The sequence below is a fragment of the Protomyctophum bolini genome, assembly GCF_963924005.1.
Source record: "Protomyctophum bolini genome assembly, chromosome: 14".
Taxonomy (NCBI): Eukaryota; Metazoa; Chordata; class Actinopteri; order Myctophiformes; family Myctophidae; genus Protomyctophum; species Protomyctophum bolini.
Window position 1 is genome coordinate 26,363,431 of NC_137875.1, and position 27,058 is coordinate 26,390,488.

At 42.5% G+C, this 27,058-nt stretch overlaps 1 protein-coding gene across 1 annotated transcript in view; it reads right to left on the bottom strand.

The window, feature by feature from the left end:
* Nucleotides 1-27,058, bottom strand: part of rims1a (regulating synaptic membrane exocytosis 1a) — a gene marked incomplete at both ends in the record, with an annotated part of 95,911 nt that overhangs the window by 14,185 nt on the left and 54,668 nt on the right. Inside the window, 16 exons of the mRNA XM_080782934.1 lie at nt 962-1,063; nt 3,312-3,401; nt 5,061-5,138; nt 7,397-7,456; nt 8,004-8,105; nt 9,366-9,531; nt 11,774-11,830; nt 11,989-12,142; nt 16,254-16,425; nt 19,014-19,144; nt 19,859-19,974; nt 20,624-20,670; nt 23,381-23,398; nt 25,235-25,358; nt 25,515-25,614; nt 26,510-26,623. Coding sequence (XP_080639060.1) covers nt 962-1,063; nt 3,312-3,401; nt 5,061-5,138; nt 7,397-7,456; nt 8,004-8,105; nt 9,366-9,531; nt 11,774-11,830; nt 11,989-12,142; nt 16,254-16,425; nt 19,014-19,144; nt 19,859-19,974; nt 20,624-20,670; nt 23,381-23,398; nt 25,235-25,358; nt 25,515-25,614; nt 26,510-26,623 — 1,631 coding nt within the window. The remainder of the gene's footprint in view (nt 1-961; nt 1,064-3,311; nt 3,402-5,060; nt 5,139-7,396; nt 7,457-8,003; nt 8,106-9,365; nt 9,532-11,773; nt 11,831-11,988; nt 12,143-16,253; nt 16,426-19,013; nt 19,145-19,858; nt 19,975-20,623; nt 20,671-23,380; nt 23,399-25,234; nt 25,359-25,514; nt 25,615-26,509; nt 26,624-27,058) is intronic.

Genomic DNA, 27,058 nt, shown 5'->3' on the forward strand with positions numbered 1-27,058 from the left:
TGTAGATCGCCTATTTTTGGAAACCAACACCGCCACACAACTAACTACAAATCAGGCTTCACGGTGAGCTGCAGAGTTCTACACCACCGCATACAAGCATAGCATGTGATTTGTTATTTTATCTTTATCTTTTTTTCTCTTTGTTTTCAATTCAACATTTACTAGCTAATTAAATGTATTCCAGTGTCAAGTATTTGGTTTCAAGAAATTTCAGAAAAGAAAAACATTACGTAAAAGTAAAGAAATGTAATTAAAGTAAAAATATTACTTAGCCAAAAAGATTTGCCTACATAATAATTATGAAGACATAAATTTGATGAAAATGTGAAATAAGTCAATCCCTATGCTCGTAATCCTCTGCAGTGTAACAGGAGCCAGTGGTTAGGAGGTATAGCAGAAGTAGTTAGAGGGTTAGGTTTGAGGTTAGTACATTTGCTACCAGCTACTCCACCAGAATCTAGCAGAAGGAAGACAGAGGTAATGGGAGTAAGGATAGCTGCAGACGATACTGTAGTTAGAGCTTGACATTTGCCCAAACCCAATCTGGGAACCCATTCAGTTTAAGAAAACATTTTCTTTAATTGAATAGCCTGCTACTATATTTAACCTCTGGAGGCAAGCTTGTTCCAATGCCTGAATAACAGCAAATCAGGCATGGCTGCTCCCCTATATGCTAGTAATTTGCTTGCTTTCTGCTCAAGGGCCTGAACGCTAAACAGCAATCCTGCAGACAGATTTTCATTACAAATTGAAAATCTGTCTTGAGAGATTAGTCCAAAACCCAATGGGCCTGGACTAAACCCAGGAAATTAAAGTCCAGTCTAACTAAATCCATTGGTTTGGGCTCAGGTTGAAAAATGTGACAAATCAGCCTTTAGAGCATGGTTTCGGTTTCGGGTTCATTCAAAATTACTTGGGGTTCGAGTTGGGCGGGGGTCAAGCTCTATGTAGACGCAGTCACCGGGCCAGGTAGGAGTACCTGTCATCTTCAGGAGAGGCGTGTTGGATTAGAATCCTGGGGCTCGCCGGACGCCTCCAGGGCAGAGAATGGTACAAAGGTTTTCTATGTACAGGGAAGACATGACGGCTCAATTTCAATGAAGCTGAACGGTGCCTTCTTGCACACACTATGCTCTTCTCCAAGTAGCCACATCAACACGGTCTACAACTAAAACCTATACCACAGACGAAGACCCCTCAACACAAAGATCAGATCTTCTTCTCAACAATTATTTATCCAAAGAGGGCTTTGAACAAAGTATAAACTTTTAAGGAATTTTGTCTAATTTACAACCTAGAGTGAAATCAGTGAAGTCTAAAGAACCTATGTAATACTTTATTTTATTGTGTGATGTATCCTTTATTCCTTCCCCTTGACAACACACCTGTTACCAAAGAGTAAAAGTGAACACCTACACCTTAACAACAGACCTGCTGGACCTACAGTAGGAAATAACATGCCGTCGCTGTCGGGTTGAAACCTTGCATGTCCCATCATCGTACATCATCACCGGCCAATCAGAATTTGCGTATTCACCTTCGTCTTCAATGTTTGTGTTCCGCAACACTCAAAATTGTCCATTCATTGTCAATGAGATTTAATGTTTGTGTTAGGACAAAATTTGGGTTACACACCTAAAGCTGGACATAGGAGGCCTCCTATGTCCGCTATATAGCGCTATATAGCGGAAATAGGAGATCTATAAGCCCATTGTTGTTGTGAGCTTATAGATAGATTACAGACTCAACCGCACACTCTATAGATCTTCACGAGGGCAAAGCTCCCAGAAACCACAGACATGATGAAAGCAACGACGTGACAGACATCATGTTGATGTTGATGTCATTCTTGCCCAAATATAGATGAGCGGCAGCCCCGGCGGGGACAGTGAATGACTCACGAAATATAAATAAGCACAAAATATTCAGGTATCGACTTCTTCTGCCTACTGGCACCGTGCAGAAATATGGTGCAAACCAGTCCAGTGGTTTGTGAGACTATAGCCGCAGAGAGGCACACAGACAGTCACATGAACACACTGACCCTCTGCTAGACAGCCGGGCCCCTATAGGAACCACGCCGTAAAAAGAACACTAGGTGAACGACTAAGTCAGCTCAAACCTCTGCCCCAAACTTTCCACAAGGGCCTGTTATAGCACCATCACAGATGTCCACGGTCCACAGACCTGTGGACCGAGGGACACTTTTTCCTAGTTTACACTTACAGTATATTTTGTTGAACAAACATGTTGGCCAACAAAAAATACATATTTTCACAAATGTTATACATATACAAGAAAAGGATTTGAGAAAGCATAAAGGATGCAACATAAAGGATTAAGTAGGCTTGGGTGGTAATTCATTAATATGGTAGATACCCCGGTATTTTGTAATCCTGGCAGAATCCTTTTCACACTGATAAGTGATCAGTGATAAGTTAATTCAATTTGGTATGAAACTGGTGAAATAAGCAGCTGTTTGAGTGGTTTCCCTCAGTGAATTCCCACATGGGCCGGCCAAGTTTACAGTATCAATGACCCAGGTGTATTTGATTGGACAAAGTTTTTCCATGCAGAGAAAATGACAGCATCTGTGATCAATTAACAAGCATACAATCGTCCTGGCTGATGCTATCCCCTCCTGTCCCCGTTTGTATACAGTTTACAGTACACACTGAGCATTCTCTTTTTCTGAGTATTCTACAATGATTCCGTGACTTGCAAATGCTGCAATAAATACAATAGTAAGATACCATATGCCCCTGTGTAATGAGTGCAAGTAAGGTATGAAAAAAATGCATACCACCTAAGCCTAGTATAGGGTAAAGCAAGATTATTCATCATCAGATTTCTCTGCAGCATCACTTTTAACACCACACTGCCGAAAAACTTCACCTGAGCTGGAATAGCTTTTACATGTGCAGATGTCAAGCAGGGCGCGGGGCATGGCCATTTGGGAGCTCGAGCATGGCTGCGTAAAATAACCATGAACAAGGCTGAAAACAACAGATAGGGCAAGGAGTGTTGGGCACAGCTTGGCTAAGGTTTCGGTGAGGCTGCGGGGCTAAGGAAGGCACTATGCTGTAGCTTACAAGACTAGAGAGAACAGTTATCTATAGGAACAGTGAAAGACCAGAAAGGAAGGAAAGATAAGAGACTACAAGGTGAGAATGACAAACTGACAATGAGGAATAAGATAGCAGAGAAGAAAAGAGGGCTGGGAACTAAAGGATGACAGGGAAGCTGAAGGAGCAAAGGGAAAAATAACGAGGGTGGGGTCATGGTTGGTACAGAGGGCACAGGGCTGGTACCTTTCCGACCGTGGTGAGGGGGCATGATTGTCTGGAGTCAGACAGTTGATGCTAGCGCTCCTAACCCTGTCCAGAGAAGGCTGCGGATCACTAGTCACCACCAGAGCACAACATGCCATCCAATGCAGGAAGAGAGAAGAGGAGGAGAGAGGAAGAGGAGAGGGGACAGGAGGAAAGGACAGAACCAAACACAAAGAGAAAACAATGGACAAAAAAAAAAGTTAGTTCGACAACAGAACCGTGGTTGGTTTGTTGTCATGGAGATGGCTTTGTTATGGAGACCTTGTCGTTGTCATGGCATGTTCTAGGGAACGTTTCTGTCTGAAGACGTGATGTCCTGCAACCAGACATCGAACTTTTGAAAAGTGGGCTGTAGCTGTGTGTGTGTGTGTGTGTGTGTCTTACCTAACCGTAATATCGTCTGTGAATCTGGGAATGCGGTGGTGTGTGATGGAGCGACGAGTTGCCGTGACAACGCTTGACCCCACAGCAACACTCGTCTTTCGACGTACAGGCAGGGCGGAGCTATGCCACGACAACAACAAAAACAAAAACAAACAGCATGCAACCGGAAAAGAAAGAAACTGAAACGGGAAAGGGTTTCAAGCTATTTGTTGCTGTGGTACTCACATAGAGACTGGTCCATAGGACTTGGGGGTCAAATAATAAAAGTGCACGCAGGTGTGTGCATGCGTGCATCAATGAGATGCGGGTCGCCTGAAGCCTGACTTATCAGCTATTAAAAGGGATATTTCACTTTTGTTCATTTTATCATCTACTGGCTTATGTCAACACCCCAGACAGTTTTTAAGTTGCTCGATTCAGTATTTACTAGATATTTGGCATCATTTTAGCTGCCCCCTTCCTACACAAACATATAGTAACGTCAAACTCCATTTTAACCATGTTACGACCGGGCTACACTGGGTTGGCTGCGGAGTCCACGGGAGCCTGCAATGGTACGCTGCCAATATAAATCAGTGGAACCTGGCTACACTGAGCGCGGGTGCGGTGCGCAGGTTGTGCGTAAGCTCCCCACGTGAATCTTTTTTTTTTTTCCTACGCAAGTGATCTATTTTTCCGTGTGTACGCGGGGTTACGTAGCCCTTCGCCTCGCCTTCAGAGGGGAAAAAACAGTAAATATCAAACTCCCCGTGGGGCGGACAAATTGTCAATGGTGACACCTACGTAGCTGCTTCCGTTCCGCTCCACCAACGGTACGGTTCCGCTCCATCCCCAGTGTAGCCCCCCCGTAAGATTCATCAAAAACACCTGTCCATGGTTTAGGTGACTGATATTGTCCTAATACGTGAGGTGCCCATGTTTTAAATAAATTTATTTTGATATTATTATTTTTAATATAAATATAGACCTACATATATATATATTTTTTTTATGGTGGTTAAAAGGAAGGGGGCGGAGTAGCTAAAATGAATATCAAATATCTAAATACTGAATCGAGCAACAAAAAAACTGACTGGGGTGTTCACATGAGCCTGAGTACCGGTAGATCAAAATGTTTTTTTGAAAGTGAAATATCCCTTTAAGTAAGTATCTTTCTCAGGGTGAGCCCAGTACAAACATATTGTATGTGTAAAGTAATTCACTGTGCATGGATGCATGGAGGCTATGTGTGTGCAACTGTGTGCATCTCCATTTGCACATATTTCTTTATGTATCAAATGCAATACTTACAGAGTGCGTTAATTTAAATTGAACTTTGTTGATGACTGTCTGAACTGGACTTACCTGTAAGTGACCTTGCCGGTGGCATTAAATAAGAGGGGCATCTTAGGTGGCAGTGTGCCACTCTGCCTAGTAGACCTCCTGACATCCACGTGGGTTGTGTGACAATGAGTGTGTGTTTTTGCATACATGCCACATGATAGAACAATACAGAGGTAGGAAAATGCAAGCAAGGTGAGATGAGAGGGGGGGAAATAAAAACGCAAGAGTTGTAATCACTGGAGTAACATTCCTGAATGGGAAAGTATATTTGGACTTATCAGGCTCATTTCAGGATATATAAAATTCACATATTTGGCCTTAAGCTGGCATGTTTATCCACAGTGACAGTCACAGCATGAAATAAGTACTATTTTAAAGTAAAATCATATTAATGCCAGTTTAACCTCTTTCAACCTGGTGTCCACATTTTGGGCATTACATTATTGTGAAAAACTAAACAAAAAAGATCATTATTGAAAATAGCAGAACATACATGACACGTTGTGGGCCAGCTGATTTTTTTTTGTTTTTTTTGTTGCCATTTTGCCATGTGGGGGCAGCCAGAATCGACACTCTACAGTATGGTAATTTGGGGTGCCTGTCATGGTAACGTTTTGGAACCCCTGCTGTAGATGACAGATTAGAGCCCCTAATCACATTCACACTATCTTGGTTTCTCATCTATCCTGTCTACATTAAAAACAAATCTTTACAAAAAGGTCTTGAGATAGGAGTGATGCGTTTGTTTTTCTTACATTATAACTAGGGCCGTCAATGGGATTATTAAACCTTACCTTACCTTACCTTCTACCTTAAAAGAATTAAACAATTATTTTAAGGTAGATTTTGAAAAGATAAGGAAAATATTTTTTGTATTAATCGTGATTAATTAACGATGTAAAATAATGTGATATATTCACGATTGAAGCATTTAATCACTTGACAACACAAATGATAAATTAACTCAAGTGTCCACATGCGCGTGAGTGTAGAAGCAGAGAGGTTCTCAGCACTACTGACACTCTTAAAAATACCAAAGTACCAAATACCTTTTTCAACACATCAGCAGTCTAGTTAGGGACAGCATTACTTATTATTTGATTTGTTCCTAAAAACATACCCATAGCATAGGAAATGCTGTCCTCTCCCTGCAGATAACAGTCAAATCCAGAATGCGAACATCGTTATTTTAGAGTTACTGCACAGATGTGACTGTGCAGTAACGAAGATGTGATAATCATGATTTGTTTTTGTTTTTTTGGCTATTTATCTGACATGCTTTTCCAGCACAGTTTACAATGAAAGAGCAGGCTCGGTGTTCATTCAGCTTCTTGCTCAAGGACACTGTCAGCCAGGGTACACAGCATGGACTATACGTACAAGTCTATTAACCTACTGCCTTTAAAACATCGTGTTCACAGCGGCCAACATTGAGCTGTCCCTTACTGGACACAGGAATGCGGATGAAAAATTGGCATTTATTTAAGAGTGTAACTAACTTACCTGTTTGAGGGAGTGTTAGATCAAAGGGCTATGTGGCACTGGTGCAGACATGATTAGAAAGGTGTTTAGGAAACCTTTTGCTTTAACCTCCCCTGTCTGTCAAAGTAATGGAATGCAGGGTACACTGCACAAGTTTGAGACTCCATTTAACTCGATTTGACAGGACAAACACTTCTTTGAGGGGGTTTTATTTTCTATTCAGAATCTTTGTGACATTTGGAGTGGCTTTGAAGATGGGAAGCCACAGTTTGACAAAGTTTGGGGGATGGAAATGCAGACCTTACAAAGGCATGGTGCTGTAGTGCCCTCCAGTGGTTTTAGAAAGAGTGGCAGGACTCAGTGACTGAACTCATTATATTCCATTGAGTGTGATGGATAAAACGTCTGACTTGAACGCAACACACGCACACGCGCACACACACAAAGACTAAGAGTCCCTCCATACAGACCTCTACATCTGAATGGAGGCTGACATATTAAACCAGGCTTCTATCTACTATGTTTTGATGACGATGAGATTGATCAAAGAGTCATATGATCAGATGGTGATCATATTACGGTCATCATAACGTGTCACAGAAGGCAGAGTGTATGCAGATCCACAGTCCAACCAAACAATTGAGAAATCATAAAGAATAAGGAGGGGTCTAGTTAGTGAAATTAATTTGGTTGGAACTTGGCCATGCATGACACACAACTGCACAGTAAAATCCGGAGTGTTCATTCAATTCCGAGTTATTAAATTAACGTTCCGGATTAAGCTGTGTTGAGTCAAAACAACCCCCCCCCCCCCACACACACACACACACACAAAACAAATGTACAGTAACCAATGTGGTGATTTGCTGGTTTACCTGGTGTGTAGGCACTCAGCACTTTTGCCCCGCATTGATTGGTGGATCATGATGACCTCACTGTGGGTTACCATGGGGATGGGTGACACATGAGGAAAATCAACAACGGAGGCGAGGACCAGAGGACAGGAAGAGAAGGTGAACAGGAGAGAGAAGCCACTGCTGTACTAATAGCTTGTGTACACACACGCACACACACACACACACACACACACACACACACACACACACACACACACACGTGTGCACACACACACACACACACACACACACACACACGCACTCACGCACAAAAGTTAAGGGATAGCAATGGGGGACTAGCAAAGGGGAAGTAATGGATAAAGTGAATAATTCAATTCTTGATTGAACAAATGTGTCACTCTCACAGAACCACATGGGCACATTCTGCCTACAAGCCTTCTGCTGTTCAACACATTGTCATGGTCTCTGACTCGCGTGTACACACACACACACACACACACATACGCACACACTCTGACTTAAACTGACGACAGCTTAGACAACTCCTGGAGACAGACTGAATGAGAGTTAGATACAGTATAAGCAGTGCACACGCACATACACACATTCACACCCACACACACACCTGTCATCCAGGTATTCCTCTTGCTGGGGACCTCTGGTGGCGTGGTGGTAACGGGTAGGAGAGCGCGATCGACGGCTTTGAGGAATCTCGTCGTCTAGACTCCTGCAAGTAAGCCAGAGAGGAGAGAGAGAGAGAGAGAGGATCAACAGACGGATAAACAATCAGTGGCGAGGCCTGGGCCGTGGCTCAGCGGTCCAGGCACCTTGGCCGGTAGCCCGAGTCTGGCAGTGTGCCGCGGGTTCGACTCCCGATGGCCTTCACTGCATGTCACTCCCCCCTCGCTCTCCCCCATTTCCTGTCAGCCTACTGTCTGTCCCTCTATAAAAAATATAAAATAAAAATGACGAAAGCCGCAAAAGAACCCATAAAAAACTAAAAAAAACAATCAGTGGTGAAATGGAACGGCCTCGAAACCAGTGTCAAACTGACAACCAATCAGAGTTATTTTATACAGCAGACAAAGGCATGTCTATTAGAAAAGGTTCCCTTATAGAAGTCTAAGAAGGTTAACCCTTTCTGGGCAGGAACCCCTTTTGGTGTTTTAACTAAGCATTATGTTATACTTTAGCTATTGAAAAATAGCAGATCTACAAGCTCATAGATCTACAAGCTCATAGACCACTTAGTGGCACGCTACAATCTTGTAGCTCTGCTATTTTTGAAAAATCGTAAAAATGCGGCACAAATCTATATCTAATATATATTCTTTCAGAGCGAACGTTTTTTTTTCTTCGTCAGGCCTAAATGGGTTTTATATATGTACAGTACTGTGTATTTACGTCATGTGTTTTGTATTGTAATGTATTTCTAACGTATTCATCTGAAAACTGTGAGAGGACCTCAATAGAAAGAAGTCCCAGGACCTTCCTGTGCAATCGTCAAACTGCTTTTCAAATAAATAGAAAACAAAAACAAAAAAAACCTCCCAGATGCATTTTTACACCCTCAGAGTTCAATGAACACTCTGGACTACATTGTTTAATGAAAGGCTTAGACAGACTGTTGGCTGTGTGCTGGAGTTATACCTTAGACAGACTGTTGGCTGTGTGCTGGAGTTATAGACGCACTTTGTACATTGGCTATTTTCGGTGTGCGACACTGGTGCGCAAAAAGTGAAAATCAGGCTAAAGCAATGCGGGGAGCACTGTCTGTTCTGCACCACAGCAGGCCAAGTAAACGCAGCCAACACACACTGCCATTTCAGCAGTACTGTCTGTCTCTGGAGACAGAAAGAAATAACACACACTCTATAATATAGGTAATATACAAGTAATCCTCAAATATAGGATAGGCACCTAATATGTCTCCTTTGAGAATCAGATCCTATCCGATCCGATTGCATTTCTCCATACAGTACTGTACCTCTGTGCGGGGACGTTGGAGGGTCGCGAGCGGGCACGTTCCTGCTCCTCTCGATGAGGGGACACCGATCGCGAGCGGAGGTGGTGGCTGGGTGTCCTCTGCTGCTCGGGGACCTCCAGGGTGGAGGCGGGCTCCCGGTGCCTCTCCCGGCCATGCCCGTCTACTGCTGGGCACCAAACCAATGCACATGTACACACATCACACGCACGCACACACACACACACACACACACACACACACACACACACACACACACACACACACACACACACACACACACACACACACACACACACACAGAGAGTGCACACGGACAGATATGAATTTTCACGCACACATACAAAGAAAAAAGGACACAAGGTATGTAATTATACTTGTTGTAGGAAGAAATTGCCATTGAAGAAGTCCCACTTTTTATACGTTTGCTGCACTTTGAGTTCACCCAGAAGAGGAACTGTTTGCTCAATCTATTGGTTCTAATGCAGAATAGCTGCAGGCCAAGGGAACAGCTTGCATGACTATTAATGTATTAAGGGTAAAGGGACTTCTTTAATGCGTACACTACAAGATCCTGAGTGTCAATTGAGTGTAGTTAATCGACATTGATTTTGCAGTGTAGTATAAACTATATATAGTATACAGTCTCAGGATAGATGCAAGCACAATAGCTAGCCCTCTGTTCTAGTTGAGAGTCAAGTATCTCATCATGGCAGATGAATCAGGAGATACCATGCCAAAGTTTCAGTTTGCCAACACACAACACCAAACACCTTCTGATATAGTGTAGTGTAGTCGCATGTGAACAATAATTGTCCAGACACAGAAAACGTTAATCAATACCCAAATTTAATTTCATGGTCTTTGTGTGAAAACCAAACAAATATATATTGGAAAATGTTACTTTCCTTTCAGGTGAAAAGGGAAAAAGAAAGAAAGAGGGGAAAGGTAAATTGTATGCGACTATGGATAAATATGATTTTGTTCTTTCATGTCATTACCGAGACATTGATAACTTTGGCAGGGGAGTGGGCGTAGTGTTGGAAAGTGATATCAAGATTATCTATCATTAATGCATCCTCATGCATGGAAATTAAAAGGTAATCGGTTAAAATAATGGTTTGTATTGTTCCATTCTTATCTTACACTCTCACTCTTCAAGTCAGACAGACACACACACACACACACACACACACACACACACACACACATACAGTTAGCATTGTACAAAAAGAAAAACGACGGTGGGGCTAGCTAGTTGTTCAACCAAGCAAACACCTAGCCCTAACCCCAAATGACATCATGGAGTGTGTTGGAGACTTCTTCTCCAAGTTCATTGTTCTACTACTGCAGAACAATGCCTCATGGGAACACGGCTCCAAGGCATGGAGGCTGAACTACAACCTCCCAGGCCGACAACCCATGATGATGAATGCCCTGCAACACACAGCGTTTCCCACTTAGGACGTTATCTGTAGAGGCTGACTGACTAGTCATATAGAGGCCTGAGGCAGATTCTACTAATGTTTTAGTAGAATCCTGACAGTTTTCAGAAAAAACCTATGTTTCTATATTAGTGGTGCTCAAACTTTTTCATGTGAAGGACCCCCAGAATTATATAGATTCGGCCACCAGCCCCCATCTGAAAACATGTTCCAAGAACTGAAGCAAAGACAATAGTTAAAAATGTTCTGTGAAATAAAACAGGTTTATGAAAATAGTAATATGAACACACGAACTGAGCCTAATTCTCTCACTCCAATAGACAGTAAGTGTAAACCAAAGGCCAACACAGTAAAACTGAAATTAATTCAGTTTAAGTTTCATTGCTTGTATTAAATGAGTTAGAATCTCATTTAATTCATTTAAATGTTATATTAAAAAAAATCTATAAACATCAAATTTCTTTGTTTAGTTTAGTTTTAAGTCCAGGTAAACCATAATGCCTGGCGACCCGGGGGCCATATGTCACCCCCACCTCCACTTAATGTGGCTCACAGGTTCATATCGGAATACTGATATATTATTGATTTCAGCTGTTACAATTCGAAGAGTAGGAAAAAACTGGAATCCCGCACACTGTCTTCACTTACAGAATTGTAATTAAGCAGCGGCGTTTCGGTCGGTCAGACCTTCATCAGGCAAGAAATTATAGCAAAAATTGCCAATCTACAACGTGCCAGACAGTATAATACGGCCCTCTGGAATGAGTAAGGAAATATAGTGGCCCTCTGGAGTGAGTGTGGAAATATAGTGGCCCTCTCTCCTTCATCAAAGTTGCCCACCCCAGACCAAGGGAATGCTTGCTCATCTTTCCAACTCCAACCTGCCCTCTACCACCACTACAAATAACACAATGATGTGGGAACACTGTGTGTGTGCAATACCCTAACGGTTAGGGCCTAACCCACCTTTACACACAACTGTTGAACCCTCATCAAACTCAGGGTCTGTTACACGCTGAGAACCTACACAACCATAGACACACACACACACACACACACAAATAATTATAGACACACACAGTACAGACACATGAGGAATACATACAGTAGTCAGTATCGACATGTACCTGTACACACACCTGGACAAACACATACGATTTGTACCCCCCATGCAGACTTACGTTGTAGCTTCTTGCTGGGGGTGTCGCCGTGTGTGTGTCTGCGGGCCAGGAATGGAGAGGGTCTGGGCAGGGGGATGGAGGACACATCGTGGGTCTGTAGGGGGTACCAGTGGGGCTGGTCGTCTAACGGCGCCGTCTCCAACTCAATCAGGACCTGACATATGAGACAAGCCCAAGGTGGTGGGAAAAGGACTCAAATTGCTCACTTAGGTAAAAGTGCGTGCGTGCGTGCGTGCGTCACACATTCTGAATGGCTGTTATGCCTATAAAGGGCTTTACATAACACGCCACGACAGAATAGTTGTCTCATAACAAAGGACATTTTACACTGGCTACGTTTATATGAGCAGTTAAATCCCCTTTTCATTCCGAATAGAAGTTCAATCCTATTAAACGTTATGTAAACACCTACAAAAACGTACATCCGAATGAAAACGCTCGATGCGATTTCAAAACCATTCCGATGTCACTGGCCGGATTACTCCGATGTTCAATGCGATTGAAAGAAAATTGGACTCATGTATACACTGCTTCGGATGTAAGTTCATTCTGGTCTTTCTGAGCATGCTCATTTCCATTGCGCTCCAACTCCAAGGCGCTCATATCCAAGGCGCGCCGAGGAGTTTGCACATAGAGTGCGTTATTTCTTGCATTTTGCAGCTCTGAAATCCCCCCCAAAAAACGTGGAGCAGGCTGCAGCATGCAGTGATGATTGATGATCCCCCTGGTCTGTGAGTGTTCAAAGATCCAACCGTCCCGAGTTGATCATGATCACTGATCATTTTCAAATTACATAGTGCATCGGGGACTCACAGAAAGTGGAGAGAGAACGCAATGCCGTCAGCCCACGCACGCACACACACACACACACACACACACACACACACACAGTCCCAAGAATATGCTATTATGTGGGGCACATTGTCAGCCTGTAGATCAGCTCTTACTTACACAATGTATGCCTATACGTGTATTGTGCAAAGACGAAGCACAAATAAATCCAAAAGCCTTGTGAGGCGCGCAGCGAAAAGTGGATAAATGCTTTTTGATTGATTGATTGAAATATTTATTAACAGTTTGCAGAATTACAGTACATTTCAAGCACAAACTCAATACAAAGACTGTTAACTGTGAGTGGACGACCCAATTAAGCATTACACTTGTTTACAACAGGGTCCACATTGCGATGTTTTACTGCTTCGTGTGTGACTGTGTGTGTGTGTGTGTGTGTGTGTGTGTGTGTGTGTGTGTGTGTGTGTGTGTGTGTGTGTGTGTGTGCGCGCTCTCTCTCTCTCTCTCTCTCTCTGGTCCAGTGCTTACAGCGAGCGAGAGATGAAATGATGGGATTTCAAAGTATATGGTCTTTCGTCTGTAGGCTAATGTATTGTTGAGACATGAACTGCCTATATTTTATGTGTCCAACAGATGGCGTAGTTTCAGGTGAAATAACATGTGTCATGGCTTATATCACACCGACAGCAACATCCATGTAAACATTAGTTCGGAATGACCATTTCCCATGTAAACTCGCGGCAAAAAACATTACATCGGATGTATTCTATTCGGAAGTATTTATTCGGAATGATCACCCTTCATGTAAACGTAGCCACTGTCTCTGAGAATGTACAAACATTCCTGTGTCAAACCCTCCATGTTTCAACTCTGTACTGAAAATCCTGAAATCTTTGCACATCTCTGATGGCCGGGTTTCTGAAACGACCGCACTAGCGGAATGTGCGTATGGTTCTACCACAACGCCTCCCCTTTCACTGTGAACATAGATATTCAACATTGATGTGACACGCCCTTATAAGGCACTGAAATGAAGTGCAGCCTAGTAGTACAGGCCTCGTCCGAGGCCTACAGGGCGGCCTGACCAGTCAATTAAAGAATGCTGAATTAACTAGCTTGTAATGGTAACTTTGACTGCGCAATAGCCTCCCATTTAACCTCCTTGTATAGGCCTATATTTATCAACCCACAATCGAATGTTATGCTATTTAATTAACTTGCATAATGAGACAGTGTTTTCATATAGGCCTACATTTACCTTGCCGACATCACTACATTTAATTTAATAATATTTGTACTGCTGGACAGAAATTATATGCAATTTAATTTATTTGATGCTGAAGTAGGCCTAGACATGTTTGTTTAATTATCAAAGTTTGATGCAGAGCGGATCAAAGAACCCACCAAAAAAACTGGGGTTTCACTTCGCTTCCAACCCGCATCAAATAAAGGAAATGAAGCAAATAATGTGGTGGATGAATGATGAAAAACTGTTGGAGACGGGGAGAAGGCATATTTTAGATTGTTGTTACAGTGGATAGACGAAGCCCTCATCGAAATATGAGGACGAGTACATTAATCAATTGCTTGATCAGGTACCTGACGAAGACCCATAGGGGGTCGAAACGTTGTCATCTTAAATAAATACATTTCCTGTGGGAGCTACGAAAGTGTGCGGACTACTTCTCCTTCTCGAGTACTAGTAGTAGCCTATACTTTCTTCATCTCGGTAAACTTGTAAACGTCGGAGTTCTGATACATTTTGCACTGCTGTGTGCTCTCTAATGCGCCATGCCCAAAAGAACAGTGTGGTGCGGTGCGGTGAGAGAGAGAGAGAGAGAGGTGAGTGACGTGAGTCTATCGTTTAAATATATATGAATTTCAAAATTAAACAAACATTCGGGTGGTTCATGTTTGCGTAATGTGGCGTGCCTTTCCAAAATAAATGCATATACGCCATTAATACACTGCGCCATAGCTGTCGACAGCTTGTAGATTTGTTATTTTGGCCACAGTCGAAACAGCAGCAAAATGAAGACAGTGCAAGGAGTTATATTATTCCTAAATGGGCTGTCACGGGTGATCAGATGATCTTAAGAAATATATATTAAAAATATGGCAAGTTGGCTGAAGTTCTAGATGATGCTGAGATGAAAATATTAATTTCTAAAATATATATTCTTTTTATCCCACGATTTTGTAACCCATTTTTCACCCCTGTGTCAAATCATCTAACGTGATCCTGGGCTCTACACACCCTCCACCAACCTAGTCCCCATATATGGGGGACAAGGGGAGAGCAACGGACTTGAACTCATGCTTCCATCATGCCTGAGTGTCCAAGTTGCTCCTTTACACCTGACAGGGGGGAGTTTCCCTGGTTGGACGTAGCACGTGGAAGGAACACGTTGAAAAAAAATATTAATTTAATTATGAAATTTTTATATTGACATTGACTTTACACGAGAACGGTGTAAGGTATGGTTTGGGTCTCGAGAACAGGATTTTTGGGGGTGAAAACCCAACAAAGTGAAACCCCCTTCCAGAGTGGAAATCTTTGAGAACGCCATTTCCTCCTGTCTCCATGTAAACGGTGAATCCGCAAAACGTGTGACATCATGGCTCACAACGCATATAATGTTACATTGATGCAGAGCCATATTATATAATAAGTTCCTATACAATGAGCAAGCCTCCACGCCTTCAAAGCTCTGCTCATCAGCGATAGTGGATGTAAAATGATGGTGTAAATAAAAGGCCTTGTTGTGAAAGGCAGCAGCAGCATTTATGTAGCCTAATGCTAATGTATAGTATAATGTAAAATAATGAAAGCACACAAAAAAGGACATAGTGCCCGATTGGCTGCCAAGCAGCCAATTAGGCAGCAGACAGGCTTCTGTGTGCGGCCTGGAGGGCATGTGCGGCACTATAAGTCTTACACTAAACGTGTTTGAGAAACCCGGCCAAAGTCAATGAAGAGAACAGATCAGTTTCCATCCTTGGCCTGCACCTTTGATTCTAGCTTAGAGGAAGCCTTTATAACCAAATTCATTAAATACCAGCCGCTCCTCCAGACCATCATAGAGCTAGGCTATTGCAATCTACTTGTGTTTATCTTCGGCAGCCTAGGACATGTACATAGGTTGGTTGTAAGAGGCTTCCAACAACTTGGGGTGCCAAAAAAAGCAGCTAAACGGCTTGCACAATTCTGTGCAATCTCTTCTACTATCGGTAGCCGCCAAATATGGCGAAGGCGCTGTTACTTGTACCCCTGAAGGGTGTGTGGGTATTTGCCCAGGATTTGCTGATTGCATTCTGTACAGCACCTTGTAAATATTTGTGTCCTTGTATTGTATCTCTTATGTGGACATAAATAAATGATTAAAGTGTGTGTGTGTGTGTGTGTGTGTGTGTGTGTGTGTGCGTGCGTGCGTGCGTGCGTGCGTGCGTGCGTGGGTGGGTGGGTGCGGTACCTCTCCCATGAAGGTGCTGTCCTCCTCTGGTAGTCTGGACTGGTCCCAGACCGTTAACTCCAGCATGTGGTTCCTGAAGTCCCTGCGGTGGATGTGTGGGTACACGAAGGTCTGGTTCCACTTGGGTTCTCCTGTCTTCTTCACCGTTTTGGTTCTCCGCTTGCTCTTATCGCTGTGTGGGACACAAGCATGCATGAGTAGTATACAGACACACGTGAGTAGTACACAGACACACGTGAGTAGTACACAGACACACGTGAGTAGTACACAGACACACGTGAGTAGTACACAGACACACATGGGTAGTACACAGACACACGTGAGTAGTACACATGAGTAGTACACAGACACACGTGAGTAGTACACATGAGTAGTACACAGACACACGTGAGTAGTACACAGACACACGTGAGTAGTACACAGACACACGTGAGTAGTACACATGAGTAGTACACAGACACACATGAGTAGTACACAGACACACGTGAGTAGTACACAGACACACGTGAGTAGTACACAGACACACGTGAGTAGTACACATGAGTAGTACACAGACACACATGAGTAGTACACAGACACACGTGAGTAGTACACATGAGTAGTACACAGACACATGTGAGTAGTACACAGACACACGTGAGTAGTACACAGACACATGTGAGTAGTACACAGACACACGTGAGTAGTACACACGAGTAGTACACAGACACACGTGAGTAGTACACAGACACACATGAGTAGTACACAGACACGTGAGTAGTACACAGACACACGTGAGTAGTACACAGACACACGTGAGTAGTACACAGACACGTGAGTAGTACACAGACACACGTGAGTAGTACACAGACACACTAGTGCTGCCAACGAATATTCTATATCCGAATATATTTTCGAATCAATTTTTTTATGAATAACCGAATATATAAAATTAAGGTTCGAATTAAAAATAATATAAAAAAATATTTTTTAGTTATTATTATTAGTTTTCGCGAGACGGTGCCATGGGTAAGCGTTGTGACTTGTGAGCTTGTAGATTAGTTATATTTGCCACGCGTCACGCCGACACCGGCATACATTGAAGAATAAATCAGCTGCCTCGTACTCTTCCTAAACGGAGACTACGCAGCGCAGCCTGCGTAGTGAGCACAGGGCGGGCGGGGCCGCGGGAGCCTTTTACGTTCTTTGCGCAGTGGGTGTACGCTGCTCAGAAGGGTGAAATCTTCCGTCAACAGCGTATCTAGTGATCAGAATCTGAGACAGGCTTTGCTTCGGTGTTGTTTGGGACGGACGGGAGAGTATATTTTTAGACAACACACAGATCTATCACTCATCAATCTTCAATCATGAAGCGACTTTATCCTTCAGGAAATTATAAAAAGATAAATAAAATGCGTAAGGATGAAATGTGGTGCCGGGTCCGGCAGCAGAAGCAGCAATGCAGTGTTCTGTTCTGTGAATTAATACTGCCTCCGTGCCTCGTTTTCATAAGGCTGTGTGGTAGGATTGCTTCATTTAAGAAAAATGTCGGTGAAGTTTTACTGGAGAAGGGAGAATGCATGCGTTGTGTTCCAACTCGGTTTTCAGCAGCACCAATGCGCGGAGAGAGAGTTGCACCAGCAATGCGATCTTAAATGTTATGTCTCAGGTTGTATTGGTGTAAATATAATTATTAAAAAATCTGAATGGTTCGAATTGAAATCCGAAATCCGAATTGCTCGAATCCACGTGGGTTTTTAAAACGAATATCCGAATGTAATTTTTGGACAATTCCGGCAGCACTAAGATACACGTGAGTAGTACACAGACACACGTGAGTAGTACACAGACACACGCGAGTAGTACACAGACACACGTGAGTAGTACACAGACACACGCGAGTAGTACACAGACACACGTGAGTAGTACACAGACACACGTGAGTAGTACACAGACACACGTGAGTAGTACACAGACACACGTGAGTAGTACACAGACACACGTGAGTAGTACACAGACACACGTGAGTAGTACACAGACACACGTGAGTAGTACACAGACACACGTGAGTAGTACACAGACACACGTGAGTAGTACACAGACACACGTGAGTAGTACAAAGACACACGTGAGTAGTACACAGACACACGCGAGTAGTAAACATGGAGATCAAAGCTTTGCAAAGACTCGCTGCTCCGCGGCTGCACTGAAATGAGCTCTCCTCTCCATGAATTAATGAAATGCCAACAGTATGCCATTTCCCCATTGAAATAAGAGTTGTTCCGATCGATCGGAGGCCGATCATAATCGGCCGATCACCGATCCCGTCGCAACATTTGCAGATACGCAAATCCGATCAAAAAAGTACCCAAAAAATGGGGAAGTATGCATTCTTCCAGGTGCTTCAAACGCCAGTGATCAACTTCCATTGAAATGAATAGCTGGGGGGGCGGGGCAGCCCTCTATCTATAAAACCAGGGTGTGTGCGCTGTGCCGGCTTGTGTGTGTGTGGGCAATGGGCATGTCTTTATGTGGCACATGTGTCTCTCCAGTTTGTGTTTAATTGTAGTTGGTTGCATATGTGTTGCAATCATCTGCAGCTGTTTACAGTATGCCGTGCTCATACATACTGTACATGGACAAGCACACACTGCAGATCTACAAACCCACAACGTGTCGAGTTGTCAACGTGCGAGCGAGCACACACACACACACACACACACACACACACACACACACACACAGTATGTTTAGCAGTGTTTAGCAGTGTTTTTGCTGTACCTCCGGTCAGGAAGGAAGTACATTTTCACGTAGGGGTTTCTGGGCCGGCCGTCCATTCGAAGAGGAAACTCCGTCCCCTGCATTACGTTGACGATCAGCTGGTGACCCACTTTATCATACCACAGCTTCACCTGGAGGGCACACGCACACGCACAAACACACACACGCAGTCGCATGCAGTCACACGCACACACACACAGCCGCACACGCGCACACACACACACACACACACACACACAGTTGTATATTCTGTATATGAAAGCAGACCCACCACCAGTGTTGACACCAGGGTTCACACTTTGATTTAATTAGTCATATTATTTAGAATATAATTCCAGTTAGTTTTAGTCATATTTTTGTCATTTGAAATTTTATACTTATAGTCTAGTTTTAGTCCAAATATTTTAGTCGACTAAATGTACAGTTGATTTTGTTGACAAAAAAAGGATTTTGGCGGTGCCATCGAAATGGCCGATTTTACACTTGCATGTTGCATGAACGTAGATTGTTGCGTGCTAAAAATAGCTGATCTTATGATGAACAGTTTTGGTCTTAGTTGAGTCTAGAAAATCAACACTGCCCACCACTGTACAATACATACACTCACAGAGAGTTGTCCACTGTACAATACATACACTCACAGAGAGTTGTCCACTGTACAATACATACACTCACAGAGAGTTGTCCACTGTACAATACATACACTCACAGAGAGTTGTCCACTGTACAATACATACACTCACAGAGAGTTGTCCACTGTACAATACATACACTCACAGAGAGTTGTCCACTGTACAATACATACACTCACAGAGAGTTGTCCACTGTACAATACATACACTCACAGAGAGTTGTCCAGGCATGAGTTGCGGTGCGTCTCGCAGCATTCCAGGACTGGACGGAGACAGGACAGATATGGACGGCCTTTCCATCTTCTGGGACTCAAAAGAACTGGAACCTGCTGCCAGAGCCACAGTGTGTGCACACACACACACACACACACACACACACGAGAAGTTCAAATGAGTATTGCAGCAAACATAGATTTGTTATTAAAGTCGTGAGTCAGTAAGGATGTGTGGCTTGTTAGATGTGAGGTGTTGAAGTTGAAGTTACATCCTCGTTTGGTCAATGAAATCAGATAATTTTAGCTGTGTGTGTGTGTGTGTGTGTGTGTGTGTGTGTGTGTGTGTGTGTGTGTGTGTGTGTGTGTGTGTGTGTGTGTGTGTGTGTGCATGTAAACAAAAACAGGGCGAGAGCACAACTAGGAAAAAAGACAAAGAAGATATTGAAGGTACAGTTATAGAGAGAGGAAGAGTGTAAGGGAGAGAGACAAAAAGAAAGAGTGACAGAGAGACAAACATACACACAGATAAACAGACTAACAAACAGAGATGTGGACACACACACACACACACACAGATATAAGGAGGGACAGAGACAGACCTACATTTTGACAAAAATAAGGACAGGGACAGACAAAGATACCAGACAAAAGTATAGAGAAGAAACAGAGAGACACACTACTGTACGCCCACAAAAAAAGACAGACAATATAACTAGAGAAAATAAATCATAAAACAGACAGGCAATTCAGAGGAGATACGTACTAGATTCTAGAGGGGGGTGGGATGTGTCTGGTATTCTTGGGATATCACTGGAAAGACAAACAGTAGAGACATCCTGTCAATAACTGTGATATCTGACTGGACCAGATCTGAGCGAGCATACTGTTCTACAAAGTCAAAATCCAGAGCATTCATTTCACTCTGAGATTGTAAACATTATGTGTTAATTAACACAAATTGCGTCATTTAACTCAGAGTAGTGTAACTGTAAACATTTACTTGTAAGGGTCCACTTTTACACTCTCAGAGTTAATGTAACGCTGAAATCTAATTGCATTTAAAGGCACAGGCATGCATGCATTACGGATGTATTAGCTAGGGACCTCTGCAGTTAGAGAAAGGTTATTGCAATTGAAGGTTATTTTGACTTTCAGGTCAAAATGTGATTTAGGCTAAAGGTCATGAGAAAGTACACAGCAAAATCATCAGTGTTCATTTATGCACTTGTGACTTCTGAGTGTGTACAAAACTCTAAACGGATCCTTGGCAGGTCCATTTGGTTCCATTCTGTACAATCTCAGAGCTAAATTAACACCTGAGGATTTTACAGTGTAGAGAGATGAGAGAGGAACTGAGCTGTTATGAATGCAGTGTTTTCCAGAGGTACATGTAGTGGTCCAGCACACTTTTATACAGTGCCTGATTCATACTTTATCGTTAGACAAAGTTGCTTGTTAAAAAAATAGCCCATCTATCATTCTACACGCTAATAAATGTCTATTTACTGCGACTTTTCTGTTTTTGCACACAAGGCTGAGGTTATCAAGCTCATGTATTGTTGTTATGGCCCATGAACTATTTGATTGAGGAATGTCTGATCGGCCAGTAGTGGTCACATCCAGTTCAATAACGTGTTGTCTTGTCTACAACCACTGTAAATAACCCATAAATCACTGGAAAACACTGGAATCCGTTGTTTCACAAGTTAAGTAGCTGTCGGCCATTCCTGCATGCCTCCGTGTCTAAGGTGTCAATGGTAAACCAGCATGATCAAATGAATGGTAGGCAGCTGTTGAGCCCATTCCAAAAACAGAAAAGAAATGAATCGACCGTTTTCACAAGCATGGCCAAAATAGTCAATTTCCTCTTAGTAGAAATTTTTGTTCTCACCATTGCCAACAATTTGAACCGCATGAACCCTAGCTTCCCATTTTTGGCCATGTCATACTACAGCCCGATAGGCGTGGCTTTCACCAGTATTGTATGTACAGAATTGCCAATAGGCTATGTGCTATTTTACCGACCACCTGTCTAGGTGAGATCTGGCTTGACATTATTTACGATTCTGTGCTATTGGGTTACAACTCGGACGGGGCCGAGTCGGCTCTACCGAACTTCATAACGTTCGACATGGACACTCGCGCTCTTTAGTGCGCTCTGTGGTGTCTCGTGGCTCAAGTTCGCTTGAGACGGCGGCCCCTCCATCACAGATTTCAGTGGAATATGTACGAATTTGGGGGTTTTCTAGGCATGTATACAGTGCTATTTCACCGTGTTTGGGTGAGACTGGGTTGCATACTAGTCAAAGGGATTTGGTGTAGAGGTTAAAGGGAAGGGACCAATGGCCCTATCTTGCCTTACCCCTTCCCCTAAACTTATTAGCCATTTTTTACTATTTTGAAAAATATTTTAAAATAGTTCACCTCGCCGATCTACATCGACACGTTGTGAGCTTGTATAGATCGGCTATTTGAATCATTTAAAAAGGGGTTTCAAAATAGTAAAAAATTGCAAATAAGATAAGGGGTGGCACAAGATATAGCCCCAAATCTAGACCCCTGGCAGATCAAGAAAGTATGGTGGGTTTAAGTGATTAAGAGGCCAACATTCTGTCGTCTTAGATTCTGTCTGTAATCATTTAAAGCATAAGACAGTATAGGTGTTGTTATTGACATGTACATATTTCTGTTTATTTTGTCAATAACAAAATCTTAACTTTAGTTAGGCTAACGGCAATTCCTCTGGACAGTATATGTAAATGACTACTGCGATATTGAAACAAAACAAGTGATCACAGACAGAATCGGAGGCAGAAAGTTGGCTTCTAAACAAAGCTGGTAACGGTATGATAAATAAAAACAATCTACTAAGATGGAATGGAAGACAGACTGCAATGTTTGTGAAAAAGGCCAATTAAAACTAAATATTTGTTAATGTACAGTAGCCCATCCTCCCAACTTCAGTTATAGTGTGTTTGGAAGAGTGTCACTGAATGCACCAGATTTAAGACATCAAATACTGTAGGAATAACACTTGGCCTCTCTTTGTCAGAAGTCATTCACAGCAATGAGAAAGGACACAATACAATCTTGTGTAAAACCTTGTTATTTAACTCTGAGAATGAACAAATAATAATGGATTTAGTCTCATTAATAGAACCAAAGGGAACCTACGGGTCTAAGACGGATTTGGTTTCATTAATAGAACCAAACAAACCCTACGGGTCCATAATGCATTTGGTTTCATATGTTCAGACTCAGGTTTAAACACTCAAGATTTGACTCTGGATAGATCTATAGCACCACAAAGAGTTAAAAAGCCCTTTGTTGATTTAGAAAAAGGGTCTGCAAAATGACCATCTGTAGTCATTTTTCTAATCACAATTTGGCTTCCCATTCGCACAAGTGAGAGAGACACAAGTCCCATGTTGTTGTGAATGAGAATGTGTGAAGTATGTGAGGAGTGTGAAGTATGGGAGGATTAGGGATTCCTAATGCAATGGGCTGTTTATTTACTTACTGATATTTTCTATACACCCTTCGCAAGTGTTGGAGAGAAATTAATACGTTCAACTTTTTTTCCCCCTCATGAAGGAGCACATTAGATTAGAAGAATGATCATATAGAAAACCAGATGCTTAAGGAAAATAATGCATATCTTTTCAAATTAAATCCTTTCTCAAAGTAAGGCTTAAAAAGGGCAACTTGGCCAATATTTAATGTTAATCATATCGTTCTATTTCGAGGACGACATGTGAAAATGTGATATAACACTTCACAAAATGTTCTGTGTCGAGAGCTTGCCCTGGAAAGTCGCTGCCAGCCTACATAAAATGATGCGTTTCAATTTCAATGGCCCCTTTTACACAGCCTGTTCAAGGCGAAAATGTTGCCCCATCATTCCGCCTCGCTATTCTGTGTAAAAAGTATGGACACAGAAGGGGGGTGGGGGGGGTCATTGTTCTGCCACTTTTGAGTCGACAGTGGAGGTAGTCTAGTCACATAGCTGAGTCTGTGTTAAAGGGCCAGCCGGTACAGCAGGACGGAAAGAGGTGTGATATCTAAGGCACCTTTCTGCAATGAGCGGCTCCTTTCGTCTGTTCAATTTATCATCATTGCTATTTTCACAACCCAACCCACTGTCATGAAAGACAGACAGTTGTGAATTGGCCAAACAAAATTTGGCCAAATCGAAATGACAGTCTTTTGAGTGATAATCTTTCTTAAGTATTTTTTTCTTTTTTAAATAATGGCTTATTGTCGGTATCGGCCTAAACAAAGTTGTCTTTCAATGCACTAGAACCCCCAGGAGATGTATTTCTGAGGTAGAGCGCAAGCCGTGTTGCTCATACACTGGGTTTAAAATGCCCAGGATCGAACCCAGGACCTTGCGGTCCAAAGGCTCTGCCAACTGAGCTATCAAAGTAAGTGTATATACCTGTACCCAGCAGCAAAAGCACACAGGCAGGTAAATGCAGCCACTGAAAGCTAACATACGGAGGCTTGTTTGTACACAATTTATACATTTTAGACAATAAATATGCAATGTACAAATATGCAATTAACATTATCGTGATTAATGTATCATCCTGATCATCAACAGCTGCTAGTTAAAAGGTTTGACATAAAAAGACTTCTATAAAGCAGTGGGGCCTTCGTGACTGGCAGAATGAAGTCTTGGCCAGAATACGTAAACAAAACATCTGACCAATCCCACACAATGTTCTGCATTAACTTTGTTTGGCTAGAACACCTTGGAGGTGAAAGAACATCCAAACTTTGTTCTTAATGACATCATTTTGTTCTCATTACCTAGCCTGTCCAAAATAGTTGGACAGTTGGACTTTGCAATTGCTGCAGGTTTACACACTAGGTTAACGCACTAGATGCCGACACTGTTGTACTCCATGTCACGCCTCTGATTCCAGGAACACCGGCACGGCATGTGGCATGGAAAGAGTACACATGGACAAGGTTTTGCTTGGTTCAGTGTAAAAAAGCAAAAAACATAAGAAAAAAAGGCTCGCATTAATGATGCCATCTTATGCCACTATTGTGGGATCTCTGTATAAAAGTGACATGTGTTTTATGTAGGCTGGCAGCGATCAAGTGCAAGCTCTCGTCTCGTCCCTAGCCCAAAACGTAGTAGGATTTATATTACATAGCGGCTGTCGGCCACTCACACTATATCGCTTTTTAACTTCACTAAAAATCAAACTGCACATTGTTATACTGTATAATAGTCTACATATGGGGGCTCTGATTTGACTATTTTGATTTAATTACAAATACCGTATTGTTTTTTCTTTTTTTTGGGTTGTTTCTCCAGCCACAGGATGTGACAGTGCAGTATGTTAATCTTGTCTTGACTTACCCAATAGGTCTAGACACCACCAGTTCTACTTGAGGCTCCGACTGGGACTCCAGAATGATGTTGTAAACTTCCTTCATGGTTGCCCCTGGTAACAGTTTTCCGTTCCATTGTAAAACTTCATCCCCTGAAAGAACATTTTCACTGATGAGCCATTAGTCTGTGTGTGTTTACGGTTGAATGTGTGTGTGTGTGTGTGTGTGTGTGTGTGTGTGTGTGTGTGTGTGTGTGTGTGTGTGTGTGTGTGTGTGTGTGCGTGTGCATGTGCATGTGCGTAGCCTACCTGCCCGTAGATGCCCCACGATATCAGCAAGGCTTCCTTTCTTGACTTTAGTGATGAAGGCCCCCAATCTGCCCGACTCCGTTACCCTGCCACCAACCACCTGAGAGGCAGAGAATGTGTCTGTTACTCAGCGGCCTGCAGTGTGTGTGGCTGTGTGAGTGAGTGAACGCACATGCGTGCATGTATGTGTGTTGTTTTTTTAATAACTTTAGTGAATGCCAAGTGTCCCAAAAAGACTGCACTGTATACAATTAGTTTGTATACCGTATTAAACAAACTAAATACTACTTTTATGTTGTCACCTACAATGTTACATATTAATATAGATACTGTAGCTTTCCCTTACAAGTAATTTCTCACAAAATTCAGCTGTTGTAACTTGTGTGTTGTACTTCCTAGACAACACTATTTTTTGAAATACAGGAGAATAAACAACAAACAACGAACAAAGAGGGAGAACAATAAAAACTATACAAACTAAGTCTAAAGAACAGCTTCAGTGATGGGACTGTGCTTGCCATCAGATTTAATTGAACAACAGCAAATCGATACAATTGATTATAAAAAAATATTGATAATCATTTAATAACAATCAATTAATAATCAATCCCTATTTTGTCATAGATTAAAAGTATCAAAGAATGTTTACGAGCTCCCTGTGCTTCACATTTTACAAATCCTCATTGTGCGATTAAGTATAAAATAAATAACGGTTAATAGATTTGTTGATATATAAAACATTTATGAACATGTTTAAAAAGCCTGCTCTTCCTGATTAGTCGATCAATTGAAAAACCAATCGATAGAATGATCGCCAATGAAATAATCGATAGTTGCTGTCGGGCATCACTCTGTCTCTGTCTATAACAACGCAGATAAGTGTGTGTGTGTGTGTGTGTGTGTGTGTGTGTGTGTGTGTGTGTGTGTGTGCGTGTGCGTGTGTGCGTGCGTGTGCGTTACGTGCGTTCGTGCGTGCGTGTCCCAGGTGCTCTGACCTTTAACCCCAGCAGTGCCCCGGCCTCTTTGGGCATGTTGGCGCTCCTCTTGCTGAGGGTGATGTGTCCGATCAGATGGTCCCCCTCTTTGGACGGCTGCCAGGTCACAGGATGCTGCAGCCCAAAGGAACACACAGCAGTCAATAAAACACTAATCCGGCAGTACATAATGCACAAGACACAAGTATTACAGCACCACTTTGCACTTTAGTCTAACCTCATGTACATACTGTGCCTGCTGGTTTTTGCTATGTGTATATACAGTACACTATCTTTGACGTTTGCCTCTCTTGTTTTCTTTACTGTTTTTTTATGATTGCCCTCTTTATGACTGTCTCTTATCTTTTCTCTTACTGAAAACGACAAAATAAATGCACGCATTTCTTTACACCTGTAAACCTGTGATGTGACAATAAAGTTGATTTTGAAAAATCTAACAAATAGTCAGCACTATAGTACACCTGAGTCATAGTCAACAGGCTAAACATGACAACTAAAATCCTACAGTATATACTTCAGTTTAACGGGTCCCCAAGGGTCTATTCTTGG